This window comes from Triticum urartu, chromosome 3 (assembly GCF_003073215.2).
Source record: "Triticum urartu cultivar G1812 chromosome 3, Tu2.1, whole genome shotgun sequence".
Lineage (NCBI taxonomy): Eukaryota > Viridiplantae > Streptophyta > Magnoliopsida > Poales > Poaceae > Triticum > Triticum urartu.
This window is the reverse complement of record NC_053024.1, coordinates 720,139,557-720,167,014: the sequence shown is the minus strand read 5'-3', so window position 1 is coordinate 720,167,014 and position 27,458 is coordinate 720,139,557. Positions and strand designations below refer to the sequence as shown.

At 43.4% G+C, this 27,458-nt stretch overlaps 2 protein-coding genes across 3 annotated transcripts; both read right to left on the bottom strand.

Annotated features, from left to right (window-relative positions):
• Positions 1–10,252: 10,252 nt before the first annotated feature.
• LOC125546195 (disease resistance protein RGA5-like) lies at positions 10,253–13,946 on the bottom strand. Its single transcript, XM_048710366.1, has 3 exons — positions 13,143–13,946; positions 11,032–12,943; positions 10,253–10,645 (listed from the first exon to the last, which is right to left on the bottom strand). The coding sequence occupies exons 1-2, from the start codon at positions 13,928–13,930 to the stop codon at positions 11,065–11,067; spliced, it is 2,667 nt and encodes an 888-aa protein (XP_048566323.1). The 5' UTR covers positions 13,931–13,946; the 3' UTR covers positions 10,253–10,645; positions 11,032–11,064.
• Positions 13,947–22,437: 8,491 nt separating this feature from the next.
• Positions 22,438–26,164, bottom strand: LOC125546194 (disease resistance protein RGA5-like). Of its 2 annotated transcripts, XM_048710363.1 has the most exons (6): positions 25,915–26,157; positions 25,583–25,647; positions 24,606–25,454; positions 23,936–24,414; positions 23,129–23,774; positions 22,438–22,842 (listed from the first exon to the last, which is right to left on the bottom strand). In XM_048710363.1, exons 3-6 carry the CDS (start codon positions 25,391–25,393, stop codon positions 22,482–22,484), a joined length of 2,274 nt encoding a protein of 757 aa, XP_048566320.1. In that variant the 5' UTR covers positions 25,394–25,454; positions 25,583–25,647; positions 25,915–26,157; the 3' UTR covers positions 22,438–22,481. The 2 variants fall into 2 exon arrangements, with proteins under 2 accessions (XP_048566320.1, XP_048566321.1); XM_048710364.1 differs by having other exon boundaries at positions 22,672–22,842; positions 23,129–24,414; positions 25,915–26,164.
• Between the last annotated feature and the right edge of the window lie 1,294 nt (positions 26,165–27,458).

The window sequence follows — 27,458 nt, the reverse complement described above, 5'->3', positions numbered from 1 at the left end:
TCACTTCATGTTGAAAGCATATTTGCAACATGATTGCCCAACTCCTTTTTTAGGGCTAAACTCATTTTGTTAACATGGTCACATATTGTATAGTTGCAGATGTGACCTAATGGAGTAGCCCACTGGATCGTGCCAACCTTATACATGGGGCCCGCCATGGGTCTCCTAGTTGTGTTCTTTGTGCGCTACTCCTCTAGAACAATCTTGGATACATTTGGTTTTTCTTATTGTCATGTTGTTTATGTTTAAGAATAAACGATACATTAGATAGGAAATAATATAAGTAATACTTGTAAGAAGTCTGAATTAATTAGCGCACATGTAATACTTGTAAGAAGTCTTAATTAAACTACAGAGAGAATGATAAAATTTTGGATGAGTAACCCAATCACTTGATCACACACACACCTGTGCAACTCAAATGTGCCTTTGCATATGGCCAACCCGGCCCAGTTAGTTCTTTTGCTTTTGGCAACCAAATATGATCTCCAGCACCTGCCAGGATTATTCCGTGCAAGTAGCCAAATAAGGGAAAGACAGTAAAACGGCTAAATTCTTCTAGTATATAGCACTCACCTGTCAATACCAAGTATAAAATTGGTGTCACAAAACTATTTTGTTGAATCATAGCCGGCACCAAAGACATAGCTAATCTCATGCCACCTTGAGCCTCTTCAGGCTGAGCATCCCGTGTTCTGCTCGTGTAACCTCTCCCTATGCCTCTCTGCGTACGTAGTGAGCGGTTACCCCCCCTCCTCCTGTGAAACTCTTGTTCTCTTCTACCTATCAATGGAATGATACGCAATCGTTGCATATTCGTGAAAAAAATCATGCAACGGCGTTGATGAGGGTGTGTGCCCTCTCCTTGGAGAGAACATCGTGACGAGATTATCTTTGTAGACAAAGATATCATCAGTAACATAAGGGTTTTATGTCACTCGGCATGAGACACCCTCGAGGACAATTCCGTCACTTGGCTCACATTGTGAAAAATATATCTTTCATTCGGATGAACCTCACTCGGCTTATTAGGAGACCAGCGGTATGCAGCATTGATGAAGACGTTACCAAGATTTGAAGCTTGACATTTCTACTAACAATTAGAACGTCCATAACCTCCAGTAGCGGACATGTATTATTACTCTTTAACACACCTGTAACGTAGCAGCAGTCGAGGGGTAGCAAACCCTATATAAGCATACCACTGGCGTCCAATTACGGGTTCAAAACCTCTGTAGCAACAAATCCATACGCAAGAAACACCTCTCCAAAGAGGGGTCTGAACCTGTATAATCACCCACTAACGCGTCGTTAGATCATGCCTTGTTCTCCTACCTCTCTCATTATCAGATTTACCCAACGACATATTCCCTCTAGCGACCCCAGCAAGCGAATGAAACAAAAATAGACCGTAAGAATCACAACTTAAGAACCTTGATTAAACCAAAATTCAACAACATCGAATTTGTTAGCTATCTTACAATATCCATGCAGAGAAGAATAGAAACCACATAAATATTCTAAAATCGAGTGTCGCAGCCTGCTCATCAAAGAACTAACAATCTGAATGGTGGAAATGCTAATAATGAACTCTGGCCACCATGCAACAAAACCATGAACTAAAAAAACCAACCGCAATGGCAGGAGCAGGATAGTTCATGTGCTCTAGTAGTCATAGGTTCCTCACAACCATGGAACTGTTGATAAAGAACAATGGACGCAATGCAGTACTTTTAACAAGATATATAGCCAATCACGTACCTGGCAATCGCAAGTGTGGAAGTTTCATGTGCTCTTATTGTCATATGATCTGGCATTGGTGGAAATGGAGAGGTGTAGTAGGGAGCTCACTCATAGCTCGTCGGTGTAGATGAACATATACATCAAGTTAAGCTCCCTAGGGGACCTCTCATGTTATCAGCCTTCAGAGTTGTCCGAATTTTTACTTAGGACGGGTCTAGCCGTCCAATCAGAGTTAACATTCCCGCCTAGGCCATTATAATTGCATTCAATGTTGACATATTATACAAGGCATGAATTTTGTGGTAATAATTACAAATCTCTCATCCTCTCTAACTAGATTTATTTCATAAGCTTTGGAACTGGTCGGTTAAAATATCGATCTGTCCCTCAAGCATGGGTCCCATGTGCACTTCCTTTAGCCCAATACAAGAAACTTGCTCCCAGACATAGATTTTCTTGTAAGTTTTGTAACTTGCCTCTCCCCCAATATGTCGGTCCCATATATATGCACGTGCTTGCCAGAAGTCATGTTTTATATCTAGCTGTTAGAAGGGAGCATTTTTTAAGTACATTCAAGTAGCCCGATATCCCACCGATGACACAAGTTTTTTTTCCATTTTCAATCTAAAGCTCCCTTATGTTGTAGTTGCTATCTCTTGATCTAAATGTGCTCATGATGAGTATACTAAACATAATGGCTGCCTACTCTAGTGTACACAAGCCCCGCCCACCGGGTTATACAGGCGATTATGTCCTAATCCTATATCATGACCATCATGTTGTACTCAATTTTCACTTCATGTTGAAAGCATATTTGCAACATGATTGCCCAACTCCTTTTTTAGGGCTAAACTCATTTTGTTAACATGGTCACATATTGTATAGTTGCAGATGTGACCTAATGGAGTAGCCCACTGGATCGTGCCAACCTTATACATGGGGCCCGCCATGGGTCTCCTAGTTGTGTTCTTTGTGCGCTACTCCTCTAGAACAATCTTGGATACATTTGGTTTTTTCTTATTGTCATGTTGTTTATGTTTAAGAATAAACGATACATTAGATAGGAAATAATATAAGTAATACTTGTAAGAAGTCTGAATTAATTAGCGCACATGTAATACTTGTAAGAAGTCTTAATTAAACTACAGAGAGAATGATAAAATTTTGGATGAGTAACCCAATCACTTGATCACACACACACCCGTGCAACTCAAATGTGCCTTTGCATATGCCAACCCGGCCCAGTTAGTTCTTTTGCTTTTGGCAACCAAATATGATCTCCAGCACCTGCCAGGATTATTCCGTGCAAGTAGCCAAATAAGGGAAAGACAGTAAAACGGCTAAATTCTTCTAGTATATAGCACTCACCTGTCAATACCAAGTATAAAATTGGTGTCACAAAACTATTTTGTTGAATCATAGCCCCCCCCCCCCCCCCCCCCCCCCCCCCCCTGCGCACGGTCTAAAATGGCTTATTAGACTAAGAAATGAGTAGCCTCAGTGAAGGATAAGAGCAAGAGGGTTAGAGGAGAAATCATATTCTTATTGTCACCTTATATATAACGTACAAAAATAAACATAGCTATCCAACAATATATAGTCAAGTTGTAAGGCAGCAAGTGTGTATCTGTCACGCCACCCTGATCAAATTGATGGAGGAGCACATTGAATATTCTGGTCAGCGCAATTACCATATATGCATAGACCAAAAGATATAAGTTGAGTGTGCTTTTCTGAACACTCAATATATCGATGACGAGAAAGCCCCCCTCCCCCTCCCCGCGCTTTAGATTATAAACCAACGGCCAACAACAAAGTTCATCCAACAAGATAGTTCAAGGTGCAAAAAAAAATAAAGTCGAACAGTTTGTTATTTCACAACCAACACACCACGAGCTGTTCCGAATAGATTACATGGCACATCAGGTAATTAATGAAACAAATCTAAAAAAACAAGGTACTTTGATACAACTTAGAGAAACCAATTAAATGACCTAGTTTTGGAAGCCTCGCCTTAGAGAGATGTAGTATAAGAAATTCATGAATTTTTACAATCCTAAGTGGTATGATTACTGAATCAAGTAACAAAAATTGTGACGCTTAATGTACAATTTTCTTACAACAAACTAGTGCATTATTATCTTTGATTACAAGCTAGTAGATCAAACATTTCAGAAATCACACGTACCGTGAACAATATATAGAAACAACACACAAAGAATCCGGTAATTAATTCTCAGTGAACAAAATTAGTTGGACTACGAGCAATATCCGCAAATTGATAATACATCACATGCATAACCAGCGATTAATAAAAACCCGAACGATAAAACATGGACATTAGCAAGGAAGAAGATCCACCTATATTGGATGCACTCTATTGCTGTATCCAGATTTCAGAGTAACTAATTCTTGTCTGTTCTCTCTCGATTCTGCTTCTGATATCTCATATCTGCTATATGTATTCTATAAACTACTGGAGGATTATAGGCTTAGTTACCATTTACACTTAATTACATAATAGTGAATCATGAATCCTCAAAACAAAAATGAGCTAGCAAGCAAAGAAAGAAACACAAATGGACCCCTGAGTCATCACAAAAGTGGGCACCTGACAAAGATCCAATTAATCACCACCATATTGCTCTCAAATGCATGCGAGAGTGATCAATTACTATGTCGATATCATGATGAACACATATATTGCTTAATATACAGTGCACGTGTGTGTATGTAGCTAATCAAGCACTGAATTTCATTATTACTCACAAAATAAAGAAAACACGATTGATTAGACATCGAATCCAGAGGGGTGTAGCTCACCGGTGACTAGTGCCTGTCGAGCCTGGACATGCCAACCATGGAGGCCGCCACGGGGGCGTAGTAGTAATAGTGAGTCGACCCCGAGACCACCTGAGTCGGGGCTCTCGTGCGGCGGAAGGCCATGCCGGAGAACCGCACGGCCACGAGCAGCGCCGTGCCGAGCTCCACGGCCATGGCGACGACTTCGTGCAGCCGGCAGATGCTCCTCCGCATGACCACCCCCAGCACCACATGGATCGCGCAGTCCATGGACGACATCGGTCGGCCGGCCAGTCAGCCGGCGTCAAATGTGAGATCGACCCTCGCCGGTGCCGACGACCTAGCTTCTCTCTAGCTAGTTAGTTTTCTTTGGAAGCCTGGCGTTGTGTGTTCGATCGAACTAGCTAGCTTGCGGCGTGTGTTTTAGACGGCAGGTAGAGGTTGCTTTTGTCATCTACCTTCCAATAAAGATTTGGTAGCTAGCGTATGTGATGCCGATGGCCGTCTGATGGATCGATGCAGGTTATGTAGATCCATGAATTTTTACCAACTTACTATTTGTAAACCTTAAACAATGAAATTAGTTAATGTTTTCATTGTCCAAAAAATAGTTAATCACACAGTAAGCGTGTTGGGGCAAGGAGAGGAATGCATGAAAACAGGACAAAGTTTTGTTTTCAATTTCTCTCTTTCTTTCCAGAACATTTAGGTAGTACGACTTGTAGTTGTGGCTACTCCGTCATCTAAAAATGCAAGGCGTACACGGCAACAGAAAATTATGTTTTACCAACAATTTAACTAGAAAAGTAGTCAAGTGACACAAAAATGATATGATCTTTGGATTAATATTCATAAGTATTTTTCACTGATGCCATTTGTGTTTCACATATATTTTTCACATTTGCATGTCTAATTGTTAGGTAAATTTAGATATTGGAATATGTGCATGTCTTGGAAAAGGAGGGAGTAGTTTCGATTACAGAGAAAGGACTGGCTGATTATTAATTTTTGACAGAATGGATTTCTTTATTATTTTTTGGCTGAATTGCTTAATTAATTAACACCAATTTGTGGCATCTCATCAAATGTGGACATCCGTAAGCTTGCGCAGTTGCACTCGATTATTATAACTAGGCATAGTACCATGATCTATTGACAAAAGAGCTAGGTACTGTATATCAGATCCTACCATGTGTGCATGTCGTCATTTCAGTTACTCAATGGCCACATCATGGTTGTATGTTTAGAGAATCTCTATATGCACGCCGTGGTGCATCCATGGCCTACTTGCACATTACTATTCCTCTCTCAACAAATGGGCACATTTGTTGTCATTTTTTTTGCGAGAAGATCTTGTCATTGTTAGTATAGACAAAAAATACTATTCACAAAACAAATCATGACTGTGCATAGTATCGACTGAACGATTCAACTGTATGTAACACAACAAAAACTAAAAATTTAATCTCCAATGGAATGATTTGTAATGCATGTTTTTTCAGAAGACGGTGGCAGGAAGAACCATAGACTTCCTAAATTCATGTGCACTAGAAGCTTACTAGACTGAATTTGCACCCAATTATAAGGGTTTGTCGGTTTACATCATTTAACCTCGGTCAATGGCCTTTGACAAGACGGTATTTGTGCCAAGTGGCATTTTCTAGCACACACTTAACGGAAGGATGATTTTGAGTACTAGAAACTTCTAATGGAAAAACCGAGTAGTGTGACATAATTAGTGGCAAAATGATAAAAAACGTGAAATTAAAAGTTCAATTATCGAATTCCAAGTGTTTTAGTCCTCCAAAATTCGCACAAATATCCTTTGAATTAAATATAATATAGCATCAAAAATGGAAAATCTTATATCTATTTTATCAAGGAATCCAATTTTTTTTATTAATTTCATTACTACCTCCCAGGTTCTTAACATCTTGTCCTCAAAATTAATTTAAAAATTTATAAAAATATTAATTAAAAAGTCTTAATGAGGACGGCAAGGTCAGTCACTCACATGGGGCATAGCTTTTATCACCTTTGCCAACCTGCCGAGGTGACTGTAACACGATGTGCTCATTCCCATGTGCTTTGCACCGTCTTTGACACTTGATGTTCTCAATCAATCATGTTCAATGACCATGCATGACAAAAGTTTATGGCTTTCTTATTCAAATGACTTTTATAGAATTTAGAGCGTATGAATTCTTAGTAATTCTCCATGTGTAGGTCATTTTAATCGCTTATAATTTTTTCTAAGGATTTATTTGACACTATTTCAGAAAATTTCCATTCACTCAAACATTTTGCAAATATAGTATCTTTGTTTCCTTGTGGTGTGTCAAATACTCTGTATACTAATTCCTGTAACTTGCAGATCATATTTTTTATGTAACCTGCAGAAATTAGCATAAAAGAGTATTTGTCATACCATAGTCCTGGACTTTTTCTTGCCATTGTGTTTAACAAATCATGTGAATCAAAAGAGGATCTTAATAGGCTGGTGAATAATTTTTTCGCTTCGACACAGCCATACTAATTCTAGAGTAACACAAAATGCTTGTACATGTTTAAGGTGAAATTAAGCATAAGGGTTGGATGGGGTATTGCAAGCCTATATATGTCGTTGAAAATAAATACATTTTTAATAAATAAATAAATAAATAAATGTGTGTGAATATTTCTATAGTTGGACCACCCTGATCCATCGAGCTGGATACGCCATTGTATAGCCATGCTAGTATACAATATTGTGGGAATGGGTTTATATATACAAGAAAAGAGAGAAGCGGTCTATACGTGGGTGAAGTCAAAGAAACGGTAAGAAGCCCATTGTTGGACAGCGAACTCATCGTGTTCTCTGAACGTTTTAGTTGTGTAAAATTAAGTACAGTACCAGTCTGTTTAGAAATTGTTTGACCAGCCCCTTATGTAATACTTCTATTACTAGGAGTACATGGTACTGAACGGACGGTTGGCTGTGTGTGTGTGGAGGGCCCGGATGAGGACATGATGTGGTCATCGGCCGGTGGCACACATACCAAGGGTGGGTGTCGACATCTTGTCTTGGGGTTAATTTGGCGTTTGCTTGATGGCCGTTGTCCCTGAGTCATCTCCATGCTGATTGATGCAAGGATACAATGCTTGTTTAATTTTGTTCTCCGTGAGTTGGTATGTGTGGGTGCATCCCACCTGGCATACATACATACTGTTCAAGCATAGGACCCAGCATAGTTTCGCGTCGGCCGGCAACGTGCGAGCAAGATTTTGGTCCCGACTGAAAAAATGTCTTATGGGGCATCGAGATTTTAGTTATCATGGTAGCGAAAAATACCGAACAATTTTTCTTTTGAATGAATTTTGAATCTGATTAAAATTCATCTAAAATTCAGTCTGAATTCTTTCAAATTTAAAACTTTTGGAATATTTTTCTATGTAAGGTGATTTCTTGTGGGGTACTGGGATTTGTGGTTGCCGCCCGTTAACTAATTATTATTTTTCCGCCAGAACCCAAAACCTTGCGTGCGGGTACGGAGGTACACGCTGCAACTACTACCTCTGTTCGGGTTTGTTAGTCCCTCTCATATTTTAGGTTTGTGCGCTGGTTTCTTTATCCGGTGGACCCAAAGAATGAGGTCGTCGATGATTCGCTTAAGGGTGAAGACGTTGTGGTGGTTCTGTTGCTTGAAAGTCGTAGCCTTTCTGGAGTCCTATATCTTCCACAAGATGATGAGGAGGATGGAGTGCCAGATTAGCGCATCCACCCGGCTAGGGAGACGACAGTCCCAAAGGTCATCGATGGAGCTGGGGGGTGAGAGTCCGATCCGTTGCCCTATCCGCTGTGCATGCGGGCAGTCAATGAAGATGTGCGAACTGGTTTTGCCGTCAAACCCACATCCTGGGCTGAGTGAGTCCGAGATGATGCGCTTGCGGATGAGGTTGCTTTTGGAGTTGAGACGTCCATGGAATATGAGCCATGCAAAGATCTTCACGTGGTTTGGAACGCATGCAAACCAGATGGCAACAACATGCACGTCATATCGTTGTCGCCAGGACCGGACGAGCGCTACCTCTATAGTGGACTAGCAAAATGTTAATACTCCCTCCGGTCCTTATTACTCCATGTATTATATATTTTTCGCTAGTCAAACATTGTATAGTATGACCAAATTTATATTAAAAAATATCAACATCTACAATACCAAATATGTATACTATGAAACTACAGTTCATAACGAATCTAACAATATTGATTTGGCATTGTGATTTTTTATTATTTTTTCTATATGTTTGTTCAAAGTAGAGATAATTTGATTTTGGACAAAAAAAGGACCGGAGGGAGTACATGTTATCCAAAATTATATTGTCGGGTTCCTATTTGAATGTAGTTTGCAGTGATATTATTTTTGCTACATATAATTTATAATTTATTATTTAATGTTATGGTCAAAATATGATGCAAAATACAAGGAGGATTAGTAAACCTGGGCTGGGAGGTGGTATGTTCCGACTTCCGAGGTGAAAACTTTCTCCTTTCGTAGTGTTACCATTTTATACTTGGCTTTTCCTTTTGCAAGTGAAAAGAAAAATCTCACCCACATCTCCAATGAAAATCTCTCACCCGACCTCCATTTGTCAGGGTGGGATTAAATTACAAGTAAATTGGTTTTGTACCTCTAAAGTTGTCGGTGGAGAATAATACTGATATTTCATCTTAGCTTGTCTACTTGGCATGATCCAAATGAAGGCCATGCGTTTGGCAGCTCTGATCCCGGCGTTTACAGTATCAGTAGGGACTTGGGTTTCTGTAATGTAATATGTGGATGTCACCCTTTTTAGGGTCTGTATGAACTTTTCTTTCTATCATCACATTGAAATGCAAGGCTTTTTACCTGTTGTTTTAAAAAAATGGCTTTTCCGTTCTGACAGGATTGGTCCACCTATCAGTCTTACATGCCCCGAGATGTATATGAATTTGTTTGGACATCTCCTCCGTGGCTACTTCACCATTTGCTCGCGCGCCACCACTCACCACAAAGCATGGCAAGAAAGATGGTATACAAAATTTATTTTTTGAGGGCAGAAAAATGATACAAATTGAGAGGGGAAATCAACACAAAATGGATCTGGCTGGAAGAACTCCATCTAGCGGCGAAATGACTATTGGGGCCGGCGATGGTGCGCCGGAGTTTCAACAGCTGACAGCCGAGCGCGCGGAGTCCGCTACGGCGGCGATGTCAGGAAGGTCCATCTTCATCGCCGTAGCGACGATGCCATGCCATGATGGACCGTCCCAACACCGTCTCCATTCCCATTGTTCGATCCATTTTGCTGCTCATCAACCGACAGCGGAGGTGGATGGCCCATACTGACACTGAGAAGCTCCCGCGAAGGTCATCGTAGGCGGCGGCCGCCGCGCGTGGAACCGGCTTCCGGCACCGCAGGCGGCAGCCGTCCATTTATCTCATTAAGCCATCATACAATCCGCTACTGCATCCATTATTCAGGTTGGTTGCGTCCGTCGACACAACATATTCAGAAACTTTCCCCTGCATGCTCTGCTACTGCTCCCTGTAGGAAACATCCGTGCTCTGTCTAGTGTCTACACAGCATCCATGTCCATGTCCAAACGAAATTGTTGAAATTATTTAGTATGCCTTCCGTATATAGAAAACAATCAGTGGTCCAACACGATATTCCATAAGAATCATTGCCACGAAATACAACATATAAACTGTCCTTTTCAGAAATGCAAACAGTGCAAGGAATAAATGTTCAGTTGAATACGTTTGATGCAAGAAGCAAACTTACACATACAACAATAACAAGAACATATGATCGAGATAATCTTGCATAATTAGAGGAGAACCCAAGCAAAGTGTAATCGTGCATAATCTTGGAGACGAAGGAGAAACAGTTTGTCGAGATATCTAGCAGAACAAAGCAAAGTGATAGCTCGATATTCCCGACTGGGAGAAAATGCAGTAATCCATCTCCGTCCGCTGCAATACGACATAAATGTTGGAGACACCTCAATGTTCCTTGCCGTGCCTCATCTTGTTGCTCCATAGAAAAGAATCGACTTCCCTGAAAATCGGTGTCTCTACGGGAATGGTTGAACTCTCAAAATTACTCATGTGTTGCCGAGTTAATCAAACAGTGCTAACATATAGGACTGCTTTACTTCAAGCTATATGCAACTCAAATTTTATTGTGCACACTCAGACCTAGACATTTGCAAAGACTTGCCTACCGCTCGTTAATAAGAGAAACTATAACTAATCAAATGTTGGAAAAAATGTTGGTAGAGATGTGCATTGTCGATTTAAATGAAGCATCTCCAATTTTTGAATCTGCATAGATCTACGGAAGTCTTGCTACAACAAAAAGAAAGGTGCAGTATTATGGTGAGCTACAGACCAAACTAGAAGTTTGGAAACTAACAGACAGACTAGAGACAGGAGATTTGAGGTGGAAATTTGAACGTACCATGAATTACCACCAAAACCTCCATGCTGTTTGTTAGTAACATTGGATATCGATTTTAATGTGAGCATGGCCAGGATGCATGTTGATAGCGCTCCTAATGGCTGACTCTGCGCTTCTCTGTTCAGATTCAGTCTCACTCCCAATCCCCACAGAGATTCTTTCAAGTGCTAACAAGTGCTCGATGCCTGTAGGTGTGGTGCTCTCGTCCTGCTTCCACCCCCTGGCGTTCAAAGGTAGAGAGAGGCTCTGGAGCTTAGGCATTGCTCCGGCTTGGAAGGTCAGTTGTGGCATGACAGTCCAGTAGACAACAAACCGCTTCAGGATTGCGAATGATGTCCCATAGATGACAATTATTTCTTCCAGGGCTCTATTGAACGTTAATTCTAGGTCCATGAGGGCGGGTAACTCCGCGAGAATACCAACATCATCCTTGTCTAGCTTATCAACAGTGATATGCAAGCTCTGGAGGTTATGGAGTTCCCCAATCCAGTTTGGGACCCGGGATATTCGCATCATGGAGAGTCCCATGAGGTTGGGGGGAGGAGGCGACAAGGTTAGTGCCTCAGGTATCCAAGAATCAGGTGAAAATACATTCAGGGAGTCGAGGTTACAAAGTTTCCCCAAAGAAGAGTTTAGAACATCCATGTCCACATCTTCAGAAAAACCGGTTCTGAGGTACAGAAGTCTCAGATTGGTGAACTCTCCTAGGCCCTTGATACTGTCGATTGAGGTGTGCAGCGTGTCAAACCATCTCAGACGCTGTAGATATTTCATTTTACCGATGCCCTCAGGCAACAAACACGGCAGGTGAAAAATATCCATTGGGATACAGGACCCATCTATATCAAATGTTTCCAACTTTTGTAGCCCTCTAATCTGCGTTGGTAGCTGGCAGTTATCACAGCCTTCAATCTGTATATGTCGCAGCTGATATAACTTACACAATCCTGTCAGGTCGATTTTCCGGTTGTCATCAACAGAACTAGAACTGAAGTCAGCTATAAACACTCGAAGATACTTGAATTCTGCCAATGAAGGTATATTCGTGGATCCTCTCCAGTTTGCAAATGATCGCACTTGTGACATATTAACGTCCCTTGGCAATGTTGCACCATCCAAGTTGAAGAGCATCCGACGGGGCTTTTGAAGCTGTCCTGTAATGGCCTCTGGGTTGTCTACTACAGTGATAAAATTTTCTTCCGCAGATTTGTACAGGATAAGATCCAACAACATATCGTGTACTTTGCAAGTTAACACTGACCCATGCATGTCAATCTGTACAGGTTGAATAAGACTCATGTTGACAAGCTCATTAAAATAACTTATCGCAATCTGTTTTGGATTTTGTCCATGTGCTTTACTAACAAAGCCTTCAGAAACCCATAGGCTTACCAACTCGTGCCTATATATTTCAGAGTCCTCCAGAAACATACCAAGATACAAGAAGCATGTCTTGAGGTGGTGAGGAAGATTTTTGTAGCTAAGGTTCAAGATCTGTCTCATTGCTTCCAAGGTAAGATTTGTGCCTGACACTGACCCCAATGAATTCAGTACATGTTTCCACCTCTCCTTTTGGTTGGAACGATCACTTGCCAATAGGCTGGATATGCTAATGATTGCAAGTGGCAAACCACCACACTTCTTGAGAATCTCAACTGAAACATCTCTGAGTTGACCTGGACAAGCTTTTTCAGAGCAAAATATCCTACCAAAAAACAATTTCCTTGAGTCTTCTTCGCTAAGAGGTTTCATTTCAAGAATGTGCTCATGGTGACCGAAACAATATGCCCCAGCCACAGTCTTGATTCTTGTAGTTACTATTAATCTACTACCAAGATTATTTTCTGGGAAAGCACATTTAATAATATTCCATGCTGATACGTCCCATAGATCATCGATAATAACCAAGTACCTGCAAGAATATCAGTACAACGGTAAGTAAATTAACACAAGATATCAAATATTTCAACAGGTTAAAGGTAGACGAAAAATATTTGTTATCAAGTTAACATTGATTCTCGTATAGAAGAACATAATATTAAATCATTTAAGGAAATCCAACTATCAGAGGCACATTAAACAACAACAATATACAAAGTAAAAATAAGTACCTCTTGTTTTTTAGATTTTCTCTGACTTGGTCGAGAAGAACATTTAACTCACAGTCATGACAATATTGTCCACACCCAAGTTGGGTTAATAAACTATGCAGAAGTTTTGGCATATTTGACTTTTGAGACACCGGCAAAAATGCACCACACTGAAATTTCCCCTCCAGCTTATGGTATACCTGATTGGCATGTGTTGTTTTTCCCAAACCTCCAAAACCAATAACTGATACAATCTTCAACTTCTTCTCCTCATCTTTTAGCCAATTGACAAGCATATTGGTTGGGCCATCCATACCAACAACTTTAGATGATTCTTCATAGAGTGCCACAACGCGTTGGTCAACTGCCACATTGCCCGATTTGGGGATATCAATCTTATATCTTTCACGCCGCTCACTTGTTTCACGCACAAGTTTCTTGATGTCCCCAATCTGCCCAGCGATCTGATGGCGGCCCCTTGAAGTTTTGAGGCGTTGAATGGTGTCTTGGATAAAACCAGTTTTTTTGCTTTTCTCCCCAATTTTGCACATGAAGTCATCGATAACATCCTCGATGTCATACGACATCTCCCTGACCGTGTCCCTCCAGCTAGCGGTGTGTTTATCCAGCGTATCCACATCCGCAAGGCTCTCTAGAGCATCCTTCATGCTGCTCAGTTCATCGCTGATGTGCTTCACCTCCTTCCTCAGGTTCTTTAGCTTGGCAAACTCCTCTCCCATCAAAGTGGCCAGCTTACCCAGGAGAGAGTTCATCACCCCGGTTGAAGCGCTCATCATTATTCCATTCATCTCTGGCTGGACAACTATTTATCTTTGCTCTTTAGTTATACATGTGATGTACCTGAAAATTTGAAACAGCCTGCTGAATGAAGGAAATTTCTAGCAAAAAGGCCAAGAAACAAATGGGGCAGAGACTTCAACAGTCCATCCATATATAACATCAGGTTTTATTTCTGATGATTTCAGAGCATTGACCAGGAGGCAGGAGGACCATGTTTTTTGGATGGTTGGATAGGGCATCATTCTCTTTGCCAGGTTTCCCCCAGACTTTGTAACTGAACCTTCAGCCAAAATATTACAGTATACGCAGTCTTTACAAGAGGCGAAGATAGACAGAGTTTTAGACGTTTTTCTTCGATAGGAGACCTTGACTATATGGCAGAACCCGGAAGCAATTACGCAGCCAGGTGAGCCTGTTAAGTGAACCTGATAGGTCAGGTGCTTTTAACAAAATCGGGAGAACTCTCTTTTTTGAAATAAAGAAGGGTTCCCCCTTCCGATTTCCAACAGCGAGCTACATAGGTTCAGTACTACTAATCTAAAAGGACCAACATCACCATAAAACTACTGCCAGCAGGGGAAATAAAAGGAGGTGCACTCCAGACATATCCAGGAAATGTCACCAGACATCCGAACAAAAACGAAACCAAACTGGCTTAAACAGCCCACGACATCTCAGTCTGGCCACTTACAGGAACAGCAAAATATAAACCCAACCACACGCCCAGCTTGCAGGAACAGAAATACTGCAGAAGACTACTATAGGGTCACTCCTAACAGCAAAAGCCAAAGTCTTCAGAGCTTCAGGGAGACGCCCAGCTCGGGGCTGTCAGGTCCTTGAATCATTCTTTGATTACGAATCAGCTGGATTTTCGTTACAAGTTGATTTCACTTGAGGATCAAACTGTTTTGTTGGTTGGTGGTCGGAATACGAATTTTGGCAAGGGATTAGCACTAAGCCTTCTCGCATGTCTGATTTATATGATAACCTGTTTCCTTCTTATACGGGTAAAAAGATAGAATGTTCGTTATGATTGGAGTCTATGGATGAGACGAAATAATTGGTACTAATTCCAAGGGATTAGACCTTCAGAGTACAGATCCTACCAATGTATAGTAGCTTTTTTTTCCTCTGTCACATCTTAAACACATGGGCAAAACTTCAGAAAGGCGCACGACGAACGCTGATGCAACAGGGGGGCTGCAAAATGGCTAAGATGACACATGAATTTATGGGTGGCGACACGGCTAGGACACGAAGAGACTGGCAACGTAATCTCGTACGGCATGAACACCCCAGATCCACCCGGCCGGGCGTTTACTCTCTTTTCAGAAGAAAAGAAAAACTAGATCCAGTCCGAGATCTAAAATCATACTCCGTACGATTTAACCGACCCTCAGAATAAAATGCAGAAAGCTGAAGACATGGAGATAGGCCTGAGTAGGTTGATCAGCAGCAGTTTTCCGATGGAGAGGTACAAGAACAGACGACGTAGAGAGGAGAGGAGGCGCGCGGGGGGGGGGGGGGGGGGGGGGGGGGGGGGGGGGGGGGGGGGGGGAGGAGGGGACTGCTATCCTCCTCAGTCAGGTATCCTCCTCGTCTAGTTGCAATTTCTCTCGTCTGTTTACCTCCTCCCATTCTTTCATATTTCTGAACTAAACCTGTTTTCGCTAATCTCTTCAACCTAGCCGTGGGATATTTTTTCTGTTTTCTCATGTTAAGGTCTTACAAGCATCTACGGCCGGACTCCCTATCTCATTGGGCAGATGGACCGGTCACTTTTCCCCGACCCAATCAGACTCCTCAAACAGCACGACCGGCACCGCTCATACTCAGCCCATATATGAGCACTAGTAGAAAAAGGGCCATTTGTCCCGGTTCATAAGGCCCATTTGTCCCGGTTGGGGAACCGGGACTAAAGGGTCGGTACTAAAGCCCTACACCTTTAGTCCCGGTTTTTATACCAACCGGGACAGATGGCACTCCACGTGGCCGCTGCGGCTTGCCCTGGCAAGGGGGCCTTTTGTCCCGGTTGGTAGCAGCAACCGGGACCAATAGGCGTCCACGCGTCAGCATTTTAGAGGCTGGAGTTTTTTTTGAAGGGGGGGGTTAGGGGGTTTTGAGGGGTTAATTTAGGTGTTTCATATATTGTGTTAGCTAGCTAATTAAAAGTAATTATCAACCCAACAAATTAAATTAGAGTGATGAGATACATATGATAATTCAAATACAAGGTACTCAAGATGTCCATAATCGGGGACACGGCTAACCATGGTTAGATTGTACACTCTGCAGAGGTTTGCGCACTTTTCCCCACAAGACTCGATCTCCTCCGTTGGATTTCTCGCACTACATGGTGTTTGAGAAAGGAATGACCGAGACACAGTCTTTCAGAAGCATTAACTCTAATCCCGGGTAGACAATACCAACCTACATCCCCTACATCTGGTAGCCTACCACTGGAAGAGGTCATGCAACATACTCAACTATGCTAGAGCCCATAATAGCTTGTGGCTGCACACGGAAGTTTCTAGCATGAAAAATCTCACGATCCCTTTGAGCCTGGGTGGCGGACCATAGGATGATCACACGGGTACTCCGGGATATCCTAGGACAACACTGGTTTCTCCAGGTGCCCAAAACAAACAATCCACCCAGATGTATATTAAAGTTGTCACCTTAAGTTGAACTATTAAATAAACATCTCACATCTGTCATGGATTCTCTCACCCAAACCACGTCTACGAGCATAGCATGTCAAAATAGCATAACGTAGAAGTAACTCCCAAGGGTTTGATATAAAAAGGACAATAGGTTCTACCTCATCAACTACTTCCCATTACCCACAAGTTAATCACATCCTAATCATGCAGTGTTTGAGGATTGAAACTAATGCATAAAAATTGGATAATGAAGGGGTATGATCAATGTGTTACTTGCCTTGCTAACGATCCGCAAAACCTAGAGACTCGTAGTAGCACGCTTCGCACTCCGGGAACACTATCATAAACAAACAATAGCATACATAAGCACTCAAGCAAAGATGCACAGATAAATATCAAATAAGAAGATCTAACCAGAAAGTTCAACTGAAGAACTCCGGTTGCAAAAAGAATCAAATCAAACGGAGCAACGAAACTCAAACTATGAAAGAAACAAGATCCGTTTACTAATCTGGACTAAAGTCAAATCTTACAGTATCAAAATCTTGTTCAAGTTGGTTAAACGGAAAGAGGGCTTCGAGAAGAAAAACTAGGCGCTTGTTTCACCCGATTTAGATAAACGAGCGAAAAGTTATACTAGAACGAAGATTAGGGCAGAAATCGCGATCGAAAATAATCACGGAAAAACCCTGGAAAAAGAAAAACTGACGAACAGGCTAACGGACGAATGTTTCGCTGTCTGTGACTAACGGATGAACGGCGTTCGTTAAAATGAACGTACGGACAAACGTCCGCAAAATAACTAAACCAAAAAAAACCGAACCGATCTATTAAAAAAACAGATATAGGTTTTCTAAAAAAACCGAACGAACCAAAAAAACAAACGGTTTTCTCGCAGAAACCGGCGGTGGCGGCGGCGCTACCTCCGGCGAGGTCGGGCGGGGCGGGGCGGCAGCGCGGGGCGACGGCAGCGCTAGGCGGCGGCGGCGCTAGGGTTTCGGGGGCGGGGGCGCTGGGCTGCGGGGGCGGCCTCTCGGCTTATAAAGGCCGGACGGGCTGGAGTCCTAGCCGGACACGGCCCGGTAGGTCAATTACTTTTCTTTCTTCTTTTTTTAAATAAATCCTGACACAGAAAAACAATTAAAAGAAATACTAAATGGACTCCAAAAATCCTGAAATAAATTTTTACGGTTCTCTAAAAATATCCCAGACAAAGTGAACATTTATTTGGACCTCTAATGTAATTTTGAAAAATGCATATTTTTCTTTCCTAATTCATATAAAATAGCAATAAAAACCAAATAAAAATTATTTATTTGATTTTAATATTTTTCCTCCAATATTTCATTTATTTTGGAGAAGTCATATTATCTCCTCTCATATGTTTTTATAGGAAATATTTTCGGAGAGAAAAATTAATTAAAACCAAAATGATCCTCGTTTCGATATTTGATAAAATTCAAATATGAAAACGGTGAAATCCCCAACTCTCTCCGTGGATCCTTGAGTTGCTTAGAATTTCGAGGGTCACGAAACGAAATGCAATAAAATATGATATGCATGCATGACCTATGTATAACATTCCAAATTGAAAATTTGGGATGTTACAGCGTAGGTGATCTCCGGGCGTGTCAGTATGAGGTATTGAAGGGCTCCAGTGATGCTACGATAGAGAGTGGGGTCAGAGAGTGGCTCGCCGTCAGAAGATAGCTTCGGTCCTGTTTTAGCTGGTGTGCGACAAGGGTGGCAGTCAAGCATGCCAGCCTTGGACAGGAGTTCAAGGATGTACTGACGCTGAGAGAGAAGGAGCCCAGAAGAAGAGCGAGAGACGGCAATCCCCAGGAAGTGATGAAGAGGACTGAGATCCATCATACATAACTCTTGACGGAGTGAGGAGATTATGTGGGCGAGAAAAGAATCTGAGGATGCAGTGAGAACGATGTCGTCAACGTAAAGAAGGAGATAGGCGACATGCTCAGATGAGTGGAAAAGAAATAAGGACGAATCCGAGCGCGACGGAGTAAAACCAATGCTCTGAATGAAGGACGCAAAACGTTGAAACCAGGCCCGGGGCGCTTGTTTGAGACCGTACAAGGACTTCTGCAGGTGACAGACATGATCAGGGAAAGAGGGGTGAGAGAACCCGAGAGGTTGGCGACAATACACAGTTTCAGAAAGAGAACCGTGAATAAAAGCGTTTTTGACGTCTAGGTGGTGAATGGGCCACGAAGAGGAGACACAGAGGCTCAAAATGACGCGAATGGTATTGGGCTTGACGACGGGAGAAAAGGTTTCATCGAAATCGACCCCAGGCTGCTGAGAGTCGCCACGGCACACCCAGCGGGCCTTGTAGCGAGACAGAGTGTCGTCGGAGTTAAACTTATGGCGAAAAACCCACTTTCCAGAGACAACGTTGACACCGGGAGGGTGAGGGACAAGCGACCAAGTGTTGTTAAGGAGAAGAGCGTCGTATTCTTATTTCATGGCGTGAAACCAATGCGGATCGAGGAGAGCAGCTTTGTAAGAACGCGGGATGGGAGAGAGAGGCTTTGGTGAGGCGGTGAGGTTGAGACAATCGACGGGAAGGCGGAACCCGGATTTGCTACGAGTGCGCATGTGGTGATCATTATGTGGGATCGAAACGGGAACGGCAGTGTGAGGCAAATGGTGTGAGGGAGGTGGTGGAGGTGGTGCAGAGGAAGAAGGAGCCGCGGGAGGGGGAGACGAGAGGTCGGATGGTGGTGCATGGGGAATGGAAGAAGGCGAGTGGATTGGTGTAGAAGAGGGCCCCAGCGAATCTGGTGAAAAGGTGGTGCCAGGAGCAGTGGTGGGACCGGGAGAATCAACACACGAGCTGGTCGGCGGGCGATCCAAGAGAGCAACAGCGATGATTTTGTCTAGCGTGGGTGGGTGGGGTGCGGCTGGAGTAGCGGCATGCAACGGGGCGGTGGGATTGGGTGGAGAGGAGTTGGTTGGTGGGGGAGTGGGGTCCGAGTGAACAGGACCATGCATCTCATGCACGTCGATCGCGGTGAGACGCGGAGGTGCAGCGCGGGCGCCGGAAATGGGAGCGCTGTGGTCTGGCTGGTTATGGCTGGCGAAGGGGAAGGATGTTTCATCGAATGTAACATGACGAGAGAGGATGATACAACGGGTGGGAAGGTGTAGGCAGCGATATCCCTTGTGAGAATCAGAATACCCAAGAAAAACACATGGCAATGAGCGTGGTGACAGTTTGTTTTCGGACATAGCAGCCATGTTGGGAAAAAAAAGACAGCCAAAAAGATAGCAATATGCGAGCGGAGCCAGGTAGAGGGATTCATAGGGGAAGAAGCAGGGGCATAGCTTGGTAGGACGTATGTTGAGGAGGAAAGTGGTGTGACGTAGATGTCGGTGTCAAAACCGGCGGATCTCGGGTAGGGGGTCCCGAACTGTGCGTATAGGTGGATGGTAACAGGAGACGGGGGACACGATGTTTTTGAAGGAAATATGCCCTAGAGGCAATAATAAACTTATTATTTATTTCCTTATATCATGATAAATGTTTATTATTCATGCTAGAATTGTATTAACCGGAAACATAATACATGTGTGAATACATAGACAAACAGAGTGTCACTAGTATGCCTCTACTTGACTAGCTCGTTAATCAAAGATGGTTATGTTTCCTAACCATGGACAAAGAGTTGTTATTTGATTAACGGGATCACATCATTAGGTGAATGATCTGATTGACATGACCCATTCCATTAGCTTAGCACCCGATCGTTTAGTATGTTGCTATTGCTTTCTTCATGACTTATACATGTTCCTATGACTATGAGATTATGCAACTCCCGTTTGCCGGAGGAACACTTTGTGTGCTACCAAACGTCACAACGTAACTGGGTGATTATAAAGGAGCTCTACAGGTGTCTCCAAAGGTACATGTTGGATTGGCGTATTTCGAGATTAGGATTTGTCACTCCGATTGTCGGAGAGGTATCTCTGGGCCCTCTCGGTAATGCACATCACTTAAGCCTTGCAAGCATTGCAACTAATGAGTTAGTTGCGGGATGATGTATTACAAAAGGAGTAAAGAGACTTGCCGGTAACAAGATTGAACTAGGTATTGGATACCGACGATCGAATCTCGGGCAAGTAACATACCGATGACAAAGGGAACAACGTATGTTGTTATGCGGTCTGACCGATAAAGATCTTCGTAGAATATGTAGGAGCTAATATGGGCATCCAGGTCCCGCTATTGGTTATTGACCGGAGACGTGTCTTGGTCATGTCTACATTGTTCTCGAACCCGTAGGGTCCGCACGCTTAAGGTTTCGATGACAGTTATATTATGAGTTTATGAGTTTTGATGTACCGAAGGAGTTCGGAGTCCCGGATGAGATCGGGGACATGACGAGGAGTCTCGAAATGGTCGAGACGTAAAGATTGATATATTGGACGACTATATTCGGACATCAGAAAGGTTCCGAGTGATTCGGGTATTTTTCGGAGTACCGGGTAGTTACGGGAGAAGCAATGGGCCTTGATGGGCTTTAGTGGGAAGAGGAGAAAGGGCCAAGGGGCTGCTGCGCCCCCCCCTCCCCTCTGGTCCGAATTGGACTAGGGAAAAGGGGGCCGGCCACCTTTCCTTCTCCTCCACTTCCTTCTCCCCTTCCTCCCCTCTTGGTGGACTCCTACTAGGACTTGGAGTCCTAGTAGGACTCCACATCCTGGCCGCACCAATTGCCTTGGCCGGCCTCCTCCTCCTCCATCCTTTATATACTGAGGCAAGGGACACCCCATAGACACAAGTTGATCCACGTGATCTTATTCTTAGCCGTGTGTGGCGCCCCCTGCCACCATAGTCCTCGATAATATTGTAGCGGTGCTTAGGCGAAGCCCTGCGACAGTAGTACATCAAGATCGTCACCACGTCGTCGTGCTGACGGAACTCTTCCCCGACGCTTTGCTGGATCGGAGTCCGGGGATCGTCATCGAGCTGAACGTGTGCTAAAACTCGGAGGTGTCGTAGTTTCGGTGCTTGATCGGGCGGGCCGTGAAGACGTACGACTACATCAACCAAACGCTTCCGTTGTCGATCTACAAGGGTACGTAGATCACACTCTCCCCTCGTTGCTATGCATCACCATGATCTTGCGTGTGCGTAGGAAATTTTTTGAAATTGCTACGTTCCCCGACAGTTTTTACCCAGGTTCGGGCCCTCTCGATGGAGGTAAAACCCTACTCCTGCTTGATTGATCTTGATGATATGAGTATTACAAGAGTTGATCTACCACGAGATTGTAGAGGCTAAACCCTAGAAGCTAGCCTATGGTATGATTGTTGTTCTTGGTCCTATGGACTAAACCCTCCGGTTTATATAGACACCGGAGGGGGCTAGGGTTACACAGAGTCGGTTACAAGGAAGGAGATCTACATATCCGTATTGCCAAGCTTGCCTTCCACGCAAGGAGAGTCCCATCCGGACACGGGACGAAGTCTTCAATCTTGTATCTTCATAGTCCAACAGTCCGGCCAAAGGATATAGTCCGGCTGTCCGGATACCCCCTAATCCAGGACTCCCTCAGTAGGGCTTCGACCCAATAGGAAGAGGGCATGGAAGACTGTATGAGGAGGGTGCGTATGATATCGTTGTTGGTACGAAGGGAGCGCTCGGCCTTGCCGTTCTGAGGTGAGGTGTAAGGACAAGAAAAGCGGAGAAGAATGCCGTGGGCAAGAAAGAACGCGCGGTTGCGAGAGTTATCAAACTCCCGACCATTATCACACTGTAAAAAGCGAATAGGAAGGGAGAAATGAGTAAATACATAGCGTTGAAAGTTGACAAACAGCGCATGAACATCGGATTTTGCACGAATGGGAAAGGTGCATATAAAGTGAGAATAATCATTTAAGAGTACAAGATAGTACTTAAAACCAAACACACTAGGGGTAGGTGATGTCCACAAATCACAATGTAACAACTCAAAGGGAAAAGAGCTACGAGTAGAAGACGTGCCAAAAGGCAGGTGCACATGTTTGCCCATTTGACACGCATGACACAGAGAGGGATCATGGCTATCACGATCATATGGAAGCTGGAACTCGCGAAGAAGAGTGGTCGTCGTGCCGCTGTGAGGGTGACCGAGCCGACGGTGCCATAAGCCGACAGAAGCAAGCATGGCATGAGATGACGAGGATGACGCGTTGTCAACCGTGTACAAGTCACCAGAACTATTGAACCGAGCGATCTCCATCTTGGTTTGAAGGTCCTTCACAGATAACCCAAACGGATCAAATTCAATAGAAACTTGATTATCGATGGTAAAACGATGAACAGAGATGATGTTTTTAGAGCAGGTGCAACAAGAATTTCACTAAGCAAGAGAGGCTGACGGGAAGACGGAAGAGTGGTGGCGCCTACACAAGTAATTGGAACAGAAGAACCATCGCCTATAGTTATGGATGGAAATAAGATGGAGGGATGGAGAGAGGTGAGCGTACTAGCAGATGCAAACATATGCGAGGAAGCACCAGAATCGAAAATCCATTCGTTACCTGTGTCCTGAGTGGTAAGTGAGTTTGTGGCGGCGATGAAGGCGGCCTGGTCCCAAGCCGGAGTTGTGGCAGTCGTTGTAGGTGTAACAAACGAAGGCGGCGAGGCAGAAGAGGACGCCGACGACGCAGCGTGATCCCAGCCCGGTGGTGGAGCGCCGTAGGGGTACATGGAGTAGGCCGTGGGAGCAGCGGCGACTTGATACAGAGGCGCGTAGGCAGTGTAGGCAGCCGGTGGAGGACGGGAACCCAGGAGACCGAGTGCACCAACTGCAGGGCGAAGACCGGGCGCCCATGCGCCGCTGTAAGCCGGCGGGACGCCGTATGGTGAGCGCGCGGACCAAGGCATGGGCCAGGCCTGCACTAAGGGGCGCCATGCAGAAGGATCCGGGTTGGAGGGCGCCACCGAATGTGCAGGAGCCGGCGATGGTGAGGCCGGCGCTGGAGCAGATGAGGAAGACGTGCCGCCGTGCTTGGGCGGCCGGTAGATCGGGTTCTTGCCCTTGTAGTTCGGGCTGGGACGCCAGCCCGGTGGTGGCTGAGACGGGGGCGGCGGCGGTGGAGCAGCAGCCGGAGCGGGCGGAGTGGGAGCGGGACGAGGCGCCGCGTGGAACAGGCGCGGTGTGTTGGCCTTGTTCTGCTCCCCCATCTGCAGCATAGGTTGAATAAGGCTCATGTTGACAAGCTCATTGAAATAACTTATCGCAGTCTGTTCTAGGCTTTGTCCACGTGCTTTGCTAACGAAACCTTCAGACACCCATAGTCTTAACAAATCAAACCTAAATATTTCATAGTCCTCTGGAAACATACCAAGATACAAGAAGCACGTCTTGAGGTGGTGAGGAAGATTTTTGTAACTAAGGTTCAAGATCTGTCTCATTGCTTCCAAGGTGAGATTTGTGCCTGACACTGACCCCAACGAATTCAGTACATATTTCCACTTCTCCTTTTGGTCGGAACTTTCACTTGCTAATAGGCCGGATATGCTAATGATTGCAAGCGGCAAACCACCACACTTCTTGAGAATCTGAACTGAAACATCTCTGAGTTGACCTGAACAAGCTTCTTCAGAGCCAGATATCCTACCAAAAAACAATTTTCTTGATTCTTCTTCACTAAGAGGTTTCATTTCAAGAATGTGCTCATGGTGACCGAAACAACATGCCTCAGCCAAAGTCTTGATTCTTGTAGTTACTATTAATCTACTACCAAGATTATTTTCTGGGAAAACACATTTAATAATATTCCATGCTGATACATCCCATAGATCATCGATGATAACCAAGTACCTGCAAGAAATTAGTACAGTGGTAAGTAAATTTAAAAATAATTTTCAAAAGGTTCAAGGTAGATGAAAATATTTATTATCAAATTAAATATTAATTCTTTTATAGAAGAACATAATATTAAATGTTTTAAGGAAATCTAAGTATCAGGGGCACATGTGAACAACAACAATATAGAAAGTTAGAATCAGTACCTCTTGTTTTTCAGGTTTTCTCTGAGTTGGTCGAGAAGAACATTTAATTCACAATCATGAAAAGGTTGTCCACACCCAAGTTGGGTTAATAAACTATTCAGAAGTTTTGGAATGTTGGGCTTTTGAGACACCGGCACAAATGCACTACAATGAAATTCCGCCTTCAGCTTATGGTATACCTCATTGGCGAGTGTTGTTTTACCCAAACCTCCAAAACCTACAATTGATACAACCTTCAACTGCTTATCCTCATCTTTTAGCCAACTAACAACCTCATTGGTTGGGCCCTCCATGCCAACAAGTTTAGCTGCATTCTCATAGAGTGCGACAACCCGTTGGTCAACAGCCACATTATGTGATGTGGGGACATCGACCTTGTATCTGTCACGCCGTTCACTTGTTTCACGCACAAGTTTCTTGATGTCCTCAATCTGGCCAGCAATCTGATGGCGGGCCCTTGAAGTTCTAAGGCGTTGAATGGTGTCATGGACAAACCCAGATTTTTTCCTCTTCTCACCAATTTTGGACATGAAGCCATCGATAATATCCTCAATGTCATAAGACATCTCCCTGACCGCGTCCCTCCACCTTGCAGTCTGTATATCCAGCTCATCCAAATCTGCAAGGCTCTCCAGAGCATCCTTCATGCTGCTCAGCTCATCGCTGATGTACTTAACCTCCTTCCTCAGGTTCTTTAGCTTGGCGAACTCGTCCCCCATCAGGGTGGCCAGCTTACCAAGGAGAGAATTCATCACTCCGGTAGAAGCGCTCACCATTATTCCAACCATCTGTGGCTGAGATGGCTGGACAAGGATCTATCTTGGCTCTCTAGTTATGTTTGTGCTGTGCCTGAAACATGTAAACAATCTGCTGAGCGAATGAAGTTTCAACCATCCATCCATACCATAACATCGGGTTTTTTTTCCCAACGTACTCCCTATTTCTGAGTAAAAGCATAATACAGTAAGAATCTGCACCTGAGCTGAAAGCAGAGCAGAGTAGCGCCGTGGGTGCTTCTCTTGGAGGCCTGCTTTAGATCCACCTGAAGTGATGGAAAATCCAGAGTTAATTAACTTGAGATGTCGTTCTCTAGATCCAGATCCCTTTTTTCCCAAAGAAAATATAAACTCCAGATCCACCCCCAAGATCAAAGCCGGTGAAATCCAGATCCACCCCCGAGATCCAAAGCCAGTGAAATGATATACTACTCCGTACTAACCAGTGAGAATAAAGTATAAATATCTGAAGCCGGTCAAATTATAAAACTAGATGCCATGGCGGTGACTGAACTGGAGACAGGGAGACAAACCTTTATTTAGCAGGCAGGTGAAGCCATGAAGCAGCAACAGGCTTTCAACGGGGAGATGGAAGAAGAGCAGCCGACGTTGGTGCAGCAGCAGCAGCAGCAGGGGCGTGGATGGAGCGGAGCCGCTGGTTGAGAAGGGGCGAGCACGACCAACGCGGAGAGGAAGAAGAGAGGGCAGTGCAGGCTCAGTCAGTGGGAGTGGGTCTCCGTCTTGCTGCAGCATTTTCTCTCTTCTGTTTAGGTTCTCCAACTCACTCATATTTCCGAACAAAGCCTGTCTACTCTGCTAGTTTCTTCAGTCCAAGATCCCAAAGCGTCCAGCTTGCATGCACCAACATTGTGCAAACTAGAGGGTTCCCCGCGCGTTGCAGCGGGAAATTTAACAATGATTTGGAGAGATATAAACAAAAAAAATTGTAATATATGATATTTATTCTTGGTGACACAATCCAAAGCAGGAGTTAACATTAATGCATCTTCTCGATTCCATTCTCATGAAAGTGAAACTGCAACGTACATCTATATCCCATTTAGAGGATTTAAGAATATTACATTCTGACCATGTTTCAAAGAGCATATATGCAAAATAGCAACAGTCCTTTAAAACATTGATTGTGACATCGAGTGAGGGCAGCTGTTTTGAAGTAGGATAAAACATGACTCACAATAAGTTAGAAAACAACGCAATATTTAACCAAGGATAATGAAAGAAAGCTAACTTGTGATTTCCTTTAGGTGTTTTGTAAGATTCATGTAAAAACAATCAATAGATACAAAATTAGTAATCTAAATCAGGCAAAACAAAATGAATGTCAGTTATTAGAAAATCAGGGCATAGAAAATATAACTCTGATGACAAAGGCAACAGTAAAATCTGAATGTATAACACATGTGACCAACACCTCGAGAGAATAACTGCACACAAAAAGGAGCTTTAAATCTCATGAGCCCAAAACTTTGGACTTTGACACCCTTGTCTCCTAATATCATGTCCTGCATGAAGTAAGTAAGGCAGATAAAGGTTAGAGGAAACAATACAATTATGAGCCAGCAAATACAGTAAACTGAATTTCTATAAGGACCTGATGACTTGTTGCACATCCAAAATTAGAAACTTGAGTAATAGAAATGGGTTACTATATTTGGAGAGATATCTCGGTCTATCTTGGTTTTTTGTATGGCAACCGATAGCAAGATCCTACAATCAGAAAATGGAGAAATAAACATAGGTTAGTGATTATAAATTTAGCTTTCCTAGTGGGCTGAGGATGAGCTTACCAAATAAGTACAAAAAAATAATAATAATGCAGGATAACAGAAAGCATAATACAACATAAGAAGACTAAACTAAAAGTAATTAAAAAAAATCAAAAGCAGAAAACCAATAACCACAAAATAATTAAGAAGGGCATGATAAAAAAACACTTGAGAATGGAGTTGAAAAATAAACTGAGATTGCAGAAAGACAAACAAAAACTTCTGTGGAAGAATAATAATTTGCCTTGTGTAGATGAAACATTGACTGTTGCCTGCAATGAAACAACCGA

Excerpts from the sequence above, each read along its gene's own strand:
- LOC125546195 (XM_048710366.1), bottom strand. The coding sequence starts at position 13,930 with ATGAATGGAATAATGATGAGCGCTTCAACCGGGGTGATGAACTCTCTC. Across the intron at positions 12,944-13,142 it reads GAAAATCTAAAAAACAAGAG|GTACTTGGTTATTATCGATG; the intron begins GTACTTATTTTT and ends ATATTCTTGCAG.
- LOC125546194 (XM_048710363.1), bottom strand. The coding sequence starts at position 25,393 with ATGGTTGGAATAATGGTGAGCGCTTCTACCGGAGTGATGAATTCTCTC. Across the intron at positions 24,415-24,605 it reads GAAAACCTGAAAAACAAGAG|GTACTTGGTTATCATCGATG; the intron begins GTACTGATTCTA and ends AATTTCTTGCAG. Across the intron at positions 22,843-23,128 it reads ACTTACCACTCAGGACACAG|GACCTTCAAACCAAGATGGA; the intron begins GTAACGAATGGA and ends TTATCTGTGAAG.